The 8,075-nt window shown below is 41.1% G+C and overlaps 1 protein-coding gene and 1 long non-coding RNA gene across 5 annotated transcripts in view; one reads left to right on the forward strand and one right to left on the reverse strand.

Annotated features, from left to right (window-relative positions):
- Positions 1-441: 441 nt before the first annotated feature.
- Positions 442-1,293, reverse strand: LOC118420333. The gene is made up of 3 exons (XR_004831727.1): positions 1,275-1,293; positions 997-1,137; positions 442-591 (listed from the first exon to the last, which is right to left on the reverse strand). It is a non-coding gene; the product is annotated as an uncharacterized LOC118420333 (long non-coding RNA).
- A 1,189-nt stretch (positions 1,294-2,482) lies between these two features.
- Positions 2,483-8,075, forward strand: part of LOC118420315 (centrosomal protein of 44 kDa-like) — a 9,477-nt gene continuing 3,884 nt past the window's right edge. For all 4 annotated transcript variants that reach the window (XM_035827076.1, XM_035827075.1, XM_035827074.1 and 1 more), the window contains exons 1-8: positions 2,483-2,670; positions 2,779-2,896; positions 4,017-4,164; positions 5,260-5,440; positions 5,928-6,074; positions 6,546-6,751; positions 7,270-7,476; positions 7,810-7,873. In XM_035827076.1, the coding sequence (XP_035682969.1) occupies positions 2,805-2,896; positions 4,017-4,164; positions 5,260-5,440; positions 5,928-6,074; positions 6,546-6,751; positions 7,270-7,476; positions 7,810-7,873 (1,045 nt within the window). In that variant the 5' untranslated portion in view covers positions 2,483-2,670; positions 2,779-2,804. The remainder of the gene's footprint in view (positions 2,671-2,778; positions 2,897-4,016; positions 4,165-5,259; positions 5,441-5,927; positions 6,075-6,545; positions 6,752-7,269; positions 7,477-7,809; positions 7,874-8,075) is intronic.

Here is an 8,075-nt window from a genome sequence, read left to right on the forward strand (position 1 = left end):
TCACTATCTCTGTCCACCTACGTAGAATTTGCCGTACAAGAAAAATACTTATGAAGCAAACGTTGCCTTAGGCGAAGTACGATTCGAACACATGTAACAGTTAAATAGACAAGCTATATATTTTGCTCTAAGTAGTATAAGGAAGCGTCCATCAAGGAGTCCATATGACACAAAAACTGTAAAGTAGTTGCCGCATTTCTTAATTCATTCATTTTCTATATGTATTTACAAATATATCATATCATTCACGTGAATATTTCATAATGAAAATTATACATATATAGCTCAAAACTTCTACTGAACTTTATCATTTCTTTAATAAATCAATCCAAAAAGACATTTTGGACCTACCTTTGGTCACTGCTCTGTGAAGCGGGGACTGTGTATCTATGTCTCTGTTGGCCACCCACGCCCCCTTGCGGAGCAGCAGTCTCACCATGTCAACATGTCCCAAGAGGCAAGCTATGTGCAATGCTGGCATTGCCGGTATGTCTGGATGGTCTTCATCTTCGCTGTCAGGCTCACCAGGTTTCAGGAGGTTAAATAAAGAGTCCTTGGGCTTACAGAAGTCATACACGTCAATGTCTGCACCTCGAACTCGTATGTAAATTGTCTGATGAAAGGATGTACTTCACATTCGTATGCAAATCCTGCTACTAATTTGCATCTAAATGATCTACCGATGGAACCATTTCTGAATTCAACTGCATTTCTGCTGCAAAGTAAAACATGCCGACATACGAGACAAATTACAATGAAATAACACGTAATTGCAAATACCCAGAGACACCAGTAAACTTAGTAAAGTATACACGTGCCAGTTAGCTATGCACATGACGCGAATTTTTAAACTCAATTTTTATTCATTTACGTCGTGAGCACGGCTACATGCCAGTCTAGCTATCATACATTCTCGGCAATTGCTTTATCATAACCAAAAGACGATTTTTTCATAATTCATGCTCGTTTGAGGGAAGAATTTGAATCTGTACTTACCAGCTTTCAAAGCCGCCTCAACGCCTTAAAGTGATCCGTTCATGGCAGCAAGCAACAGAGCTTCTTCCGCATTTTCCGCCATTTCGTTAGGAGCGCTGTTACTGACACCTGTGCGTGCGTGCTGTCTAAACTTCGTCTGAACTGTAGGAGCATGGTATCAATCGTTAGACCATGGTAGGAGCATGGGGGAAGGCGTCTTGTCACGTGAGCTATTGTCATGTCACGTGAGCTGTTGTCTCATGGGTAGAATGATCATAAAAAAATGATAATAGCATTACCTATTTAGGAAGGCTGTTATGACGTTACCGATCAATGCTGGCTTTCCGAACGTTGCCTGAAATTAAATGACTTTATTGGGTTGCCAGTAATCTGAAGAAAGAGAAAAGAGAGGCATCCTGTATGTTATTAAAAACAGTAGTCAACACCATCGCAACCTCAAATGTTAGTCAATCGAATAGTCGCACTTTCTGGGGCAAATTTCGCTATTAGACTCGCTTAGATAGAATGGAATTTCTAACTGGACGTCTTGGAAGAGCGGCCAAGGCCGACAGGGCTTTTCCAGTATAAATGAAGGTCATTGATTAATTGACTTAACGTTACCTTCTGTATGTACCGTGTATATGGCAATGATTAACCTCCTTGATATAAGTTACAAAACTTGAATGCAGTGCCACATTGTCCTCATCTGTCCAAAAGCAAAACAGACTGAAAAGAAAATTCTATCAGTGAAAAACGCAAACTTCCCGTTTTGAAAAAAAATTGGACATTATTCATTAAAAAGCGGACCTTCGGGCGTGTGTGTGTTCGCCCGAACCCCCTCTGGCTACGGGTTTGAATGGGGACAAGATGGGGACAAGAGGAGTGAAAGAATGAATAATGAATATAACGTTATCAACAAATCTTTGAACTGAGACACACGGGCCATTAACCGGCTGCGCCTAAGTATGACAAAATCCCTACGAAGTTAGGGGTGTCGGTCAAGTACTAATGTCAAGTACTAAAGAAGTCAAACCCAACCTGTTTAGAAATAGCCAACACTAGTATTAGAGTAGAATATTGTTCATAACTGTCCATTGTTACTTGTACTACTATGTTTATACCATGTACTTGCAATTAGCCCTCGGGCACGAACTTGCAAAATAAACTTCTTATTAAAGGGGACCAGTCGACCAGACGATCACTTCCGGAATCAGCAAGGAGTTTCAGTTTTTTCAACCTCCTTGGAATCAGTCAGCGCTAACAAGCTAGTTTTTTGTCCAAATACCAAAATGGTCGAATTGCTGTTAAACCGCGTTTGGTATTTGATGTCTGATGAAAGATAGTTGATAGCACCAATTATAAACCAGATTTTGGCCTATTTATACAACTTTTTCAACACGACAAGAGAAGTTTGGTAGACACTTCGAATCACAAGGTTGTTAAATAAGTGGCTAGTGTCTACCTTCTGTCGAATCGTCTGTCACCAATAATCTGCTATTTCTTTACCTCTGTATGTACCCCGCTGTCTGATTGGCTGGATGTTCTATTTTGACCAATGAGGCATCGCGTTAGTAAAACCTTAGGCCAATAAAACACGGGGCCAGGCTGATGCGCCATTTTCAACTCGAAAACTGAACTTGATGTTTCGTGTCGCCTCGTAATACCAGTTATTTCAGGCGAACAAGCAAGTTACAGGTATTATTTCGTATCACAACTCTTATTTAGTTGTATTCTACACCGATTGTGTGATTGACGTTTTGTGTAGATGTACAGAATTTTGTCTAATGATGTTTTTATTTGTAGGAAGAAGGTTTTGCTAAATCGGAAAGATGGCGGCCACGGGCGACTTGAAGAACAACATCCACAAACTGCTGTCTGAACTGAAGCACATAAAGTACCCCATGGAACTGGACTACCAGGGGTGAGGGCATGGACTACATACAACACCTCGTATATCTGTACTCGAGTTTAGCACGAGTAAACGTTCAGAAACTGCATCACTATAAATAGGTGTGACGTACCATGCTGTCCTTCTTCCTGGTAACTAGTGAAAACTTTCTCAAGAGTCAAAGACATCGTTTTGTGTGTGTTTACCCTCCCCCTACTGACGTATACAACGACCCATTCAAAATGGATTTTGTATATGCTGATGAGTGAAACAATTATTGATGCTTAATATTTGTCTATTGATAGGGGTTTGTCCACTGGCCTAGCTGTCAAGAGAACTGTATCACATGCTGCAAATTTGTACAGTTTTACAAATTGCAGTTTTTTTTTTCTTCCGTTTTTGAGGCTACCAACTTCAATTTGCTGAAGACTTTTGTAGCCTATATAGGAAAGTCGTGTAAAGTGCCTTTCCCAATGGCACAAGACCGGTGACACGTCGGGGTTTGAACTAAGTTCTCAGTTTTCCTTCACCTTTGAGTTTGAGCAATGCTTTGCCTTAGCAAGGAGTTGACCTCCTTGGCCTTAGCTTCCCAAGGCTTATCTGCAGTTGTGTTTTGAATATGGGCCTTATTTACCATGTCCCTTCACACTTCTCATGTTTTCTATAGCTTATGGAGTCTGGTGTTTAGGAACTACGTATACCCCGCCTCTGGATCTAGAGTTTTGGGAGTACGAATCATGCACGCTACTGGAATGGGTTATAGTCCTTGGGACGGAACATTAAGTCTCTGGTCCACTGTACTTGTTGAAAAGAGGGTAGTTTCCCTGATCCAATGAATCTGTAAGGCCCCCTTTCCGCTAGATGTCGATCGCACTGCACTCTCACTGTGACCTGAATAGGATATGTGTGTCCTTCGCTTTCACACGAGTATATTATACAAAACATAAAAGTGTGACCGAGAAGACAACAAAACACAAAGTGTAAAAAGATTTGTTTCTTTTCTATACAATTCGTTGAGCGATATGTAAAATTTAGGTCGCAGAGAGAGCACAGTGCGATCACTGTCTAGTGGAAAAGGGATATTTGCACTGTACATAGCACCTGAGCTTGACTGTATCAGGATTACATTTTCCTTTCCTTTTTTATTCCCCAGCATCACCACAGGTACGACCTCAGCCTTCCTGCCCGTCCTGCACCACGCCCTGCTGGAGTTCTCACGCCCAGTCTCCACGGAGATTAACGACATGGGCATCGAGCTGTACGGGAAAACAGACCAGAGATTCGTGGAGGGTGTCTACAAAGTGAGATAGTTTTGATATGATATATCGGGTGTATTTGCAGCCAGTAGGTACCCAATGTGTTGAGAAATGAGGCTGATTAACATGTTCAAGGCGGCTCCTCGAGCACAGGACCCCCGTTTTACGTCCCTACCGGAAGACATTTCATGGAATTCTTCGTGAGGCTACAGCATCCTGTTGTCCTTGGTTGGTCTCCCACCTAAGAACAGACCAGAATGTGCGTTGCTTAACTTCCGAGATTAAGGGATTGGGTAATCCAACGTGCCACACAGCCGTAGCATTAAAAAAAGTCACATAGAAGAAACTCTGTAGAGCAAAGTCTAACCTTGTTTATATGTGACTATCACTATACAAGACCAATGTGACCAGTTTTTGGTGGTTCCTTAGATCAATGATTTGATCTAATGGACCACTTAATTTCCATTGACCTAATACAGTGACACAATATTATATAGAATGGATTCTTTTAGGCCCCCAGCGTGGTCTGCTAGGACAGTTTTGCCTGTAGATTCAGAAAAAGATAGCCTAGCAAAGTACAGTTTAAGTCCAGGCAAGCCTGTGACTTCTGTATCTTCCTCCATTACTAGTAAGTAACTGTGTTCTTGTAATATCATGATGGATGTGTTTTGATGTTAAATGCTTTCAGCTCTTTATCCAATCCAAGAAGAGTGTTATGAAAAAATATTAAAGGGTGACAGTGTTACAAAAACATCACTCTTCGACTATAGGGAGCTTCCAACTTTACCTGTCCTGCATAGGATACCTGTAAATTCAGAACTATTGAATCTTGATGAATATCCTTTTTCTTGGTAACATTTACTAGTAAATGTTTTACCACTACTGTACCTGCACAGTTTGGTACAAGAGTACATCAAAAGAATTCTGAAGTTTACCCATGTGAATGCATTAAATAGTAATAATAATAATAATAGCCTTTATTGCACATTCATGCCCTATCGGGCTAAGTACAGGCATATTGATACAAAGGGTAGTATTACATGTAGTAATACAGTTGACATGGTTTCTAATACTAATCTAAAACATGGATTCTAAAACTAGTCTAATACATTTGTTCGGCTTCTCGTTTCACATCTCTAGGTGCTGAGAGATGTCTTCCAGTACAAGTCGACCATCACCAAGGATAAGTTCCTGAATGCAGGCTTTGCTGAACACAAGGTTATCCTGGCGTATGATGTACTGAAGATGGTTCAGGAGAAACACAGGCGTATCACAGGGCCCAAGGCTAAACCTGCCCCCTCCCAAACTAACGCTGGGGCAGGTGAGTTGGTATTGTCTGCTTTAGTTTTATCTCTGAACTGAAACTGGCAAACAAGGCTGGCGCCCAGAAGCTGTTTTCTTCTGGGGAATACCTACCCTGGTTACACATACATCTATACTTTACTATCTGTATACCAGATAAACTGGGGAGAGGTAGCTTAAGGCTTAAGATATGTTATGAAGACATAGTTATAAAGAAATATGTGTAGTTAGAAAGATGTATCAGTGAGATAACATGTAACTTTCCACCACTATTATGGGTACTCACCGCGACCCAACAGTAGGGTGGGGGACAGAGGGTAATGCCCCTGCCATTGAGGAACTGGCCTCTCTTTCTTTCATATACATATTCAAACTACAAAACTAAGTGACCACCCCCATACCAAGAGTTCCCCTACCCCCCACCGTGTCAGTCTCCTCAGCTAATTGAAGTTTTCCACGAAACCAGACGAAGAAAATGGAGGTTGCTATTGTTTTATACATTACAGGCATGTTCCAGAGAGGCACAGCCATGCGGCGCTCCCTAAAACAGCAGAAGAATCGAGAGAGAAACTTGTCCCCAGTGCAACGTTCCAGCGTTGACAGTTCCTCAATGTCGGGAAGTCCCAAGGAAACCAGCATGCTGTACAGTGCAGGTAGGTTGTTTTAGCATTTGTCTATTTAGAAAATACTCAAACTAGCCCCTGGTCACTTTTCATTAAGGTCATTAGGGAAGATTGTCATGGAAAATATGATTACATGAATGAATGAAATCCTAAAAGTCTGTAAATACATAGTCCTTATACGTATACATAGTGTTGCAAAATAAATTGCATGATGACAGTTGGTGAATGGCCTTCTGTTCGTTTGGGTGTAGGCCTAGTTAGGCCGGACACAACGAAAAAAAATGACAAAATAGAAAGCCCGATAAAAACGACTAAAAAAACGTTAAAAAACAGCCGGAGCCTAAACCTCTGCTTGGAGAGTATGTCACTGAAGGTATGACAGTTCAACAGGTCCGTCACGGTCCGTGTATTGCAAGTTCTTGATTTCAAACTGAAATATCAGCATCTTTATTTTGTGTACATGCAGACATGAGCTAAGCCCTCCTTCTTTCCCTATTTCAGGAAGTGTTGAAGTTATTGACCTTGACAACACAGGTCTGCCTGGTCCCCCCAAGGTCATCTCAGCCCCCCCACTGATGCTGGATGAACTGCCAGCCATGACAGAACCGATGGACATCTATGCAGAGAACCCTAGGGGCGACCCTCCCCGCAAAAAGGGCGGGGCTGACACTGGTTACCATAGCACCGAGACCTCTCCCAAAGATCAGGCATGTCACCCTCACATGTTAAACTCCAAAGTAGGAAATGTTAAAGTAATCTACTGCAGTATAAAACATTTTTTTTTGTTTATCCCTGAAAAACATTGGGAAAGCCTTCAGAAAAAAATTGATTGTTATGGCTGACAATAATCTTTTTTATTGATAACACCAACTGCCTAAGTATGACTTCATACAAATAATGCTGAAGACATGTAGCTTACCTACTGTAGAACTTGCTGCACACTTCATACATACTGTAAATCATAAAGCTTTTGCGTGGTTTGATGTTCACAGTTTTTGCTGTTACCTCCTTACCTCGAACGTAAAACCAACACAGACATGTTTGTTCTTTGTCTAGTGTGTAGTACTGTACATTGCATTGATTGCATATACATGTACAATAAATACACTATCATTTCAACTTCTTAAAACCACCACAAACACTCAATCTTCTACTTACCATGAAATTAAGATCCCACAAATTTAAAGCAATTTACAGTAAACTTACCGGTACCATGTTTTTCCAGGTATCCCTGAAACATCGAGTGGAGAGCCTGGAAGGCCGGATGAAAGTGATGGAGGAGAAACTGGAAACCGTGGTTCAGACTTCGTACAAGAACATCCAGGGAGAAAATGCGCCCCCTACCGGCTTTACCCTAACACCAGAGCAGGTGGAGTCTATCCTGGGACGACTGCTGCTGGTAGAGAACAGACTGCGTATTGTCGAGGCTAAGGTACACATTTCTTATTGCAGGATGGCTTAAATCCTTACATTTGCTTTATAACTCAGGTTTTCAGGTTTGAAAGGGGTCTTAGTGCAGTCAATCAGATTTCTTGACAAGTAATAGAATTCTTTGGTTGCAAATCAATCTAAAAACTCTGATGACTACTATGTATAGTGGAATATTAAGAATGGTTGCTGTGTAATAGTTGGCAGATCACAACATAGCAAAGTTGTGCTATACACCGTCTTTTTGAGATTGACTAGCTTGTGAACATATACATGAGCATACCATATACAAGCCTAACTAAAATAACTGTAATATCACAATTGTGATTCTTTGTAGAATCAGGCGTCATCGGCTGGGGAGAGTACCTCAAAGGTGGTGCTGCCACAGGGTTTACCAACTGGTATGTCATTTTCTGTTGAGTGGACTGTTACACATATGTTGTACATAACACATTGAAGAACTGATATACTAGTACTACTATTATTACTAGTATGGCTATTACTTGTATCAAGACCAGTTAGACTCTTTGTCTTCTTTGTTCTATTTGTACATTGTAGTGGGTTGTATGCCAAATTACCATGTATATCTGCCATCTTTACCTT

The sequence above is a fragment of the Branchiostoma floridae genome, chromosome 7 (assembly GCF_000003815.2).
Source record: "Branchiostoma floridae strain S238N-H82 chromosome 7, Bfl_VNyyK, whole genome shotgun sequence".
Lineage (NCBI taxonomy): Eukaryota > Metazoa > Chordata > Leptocardii > Amphioxiformes > Branchiostomatidae > Branchiostoma > Branchiostoma floridae.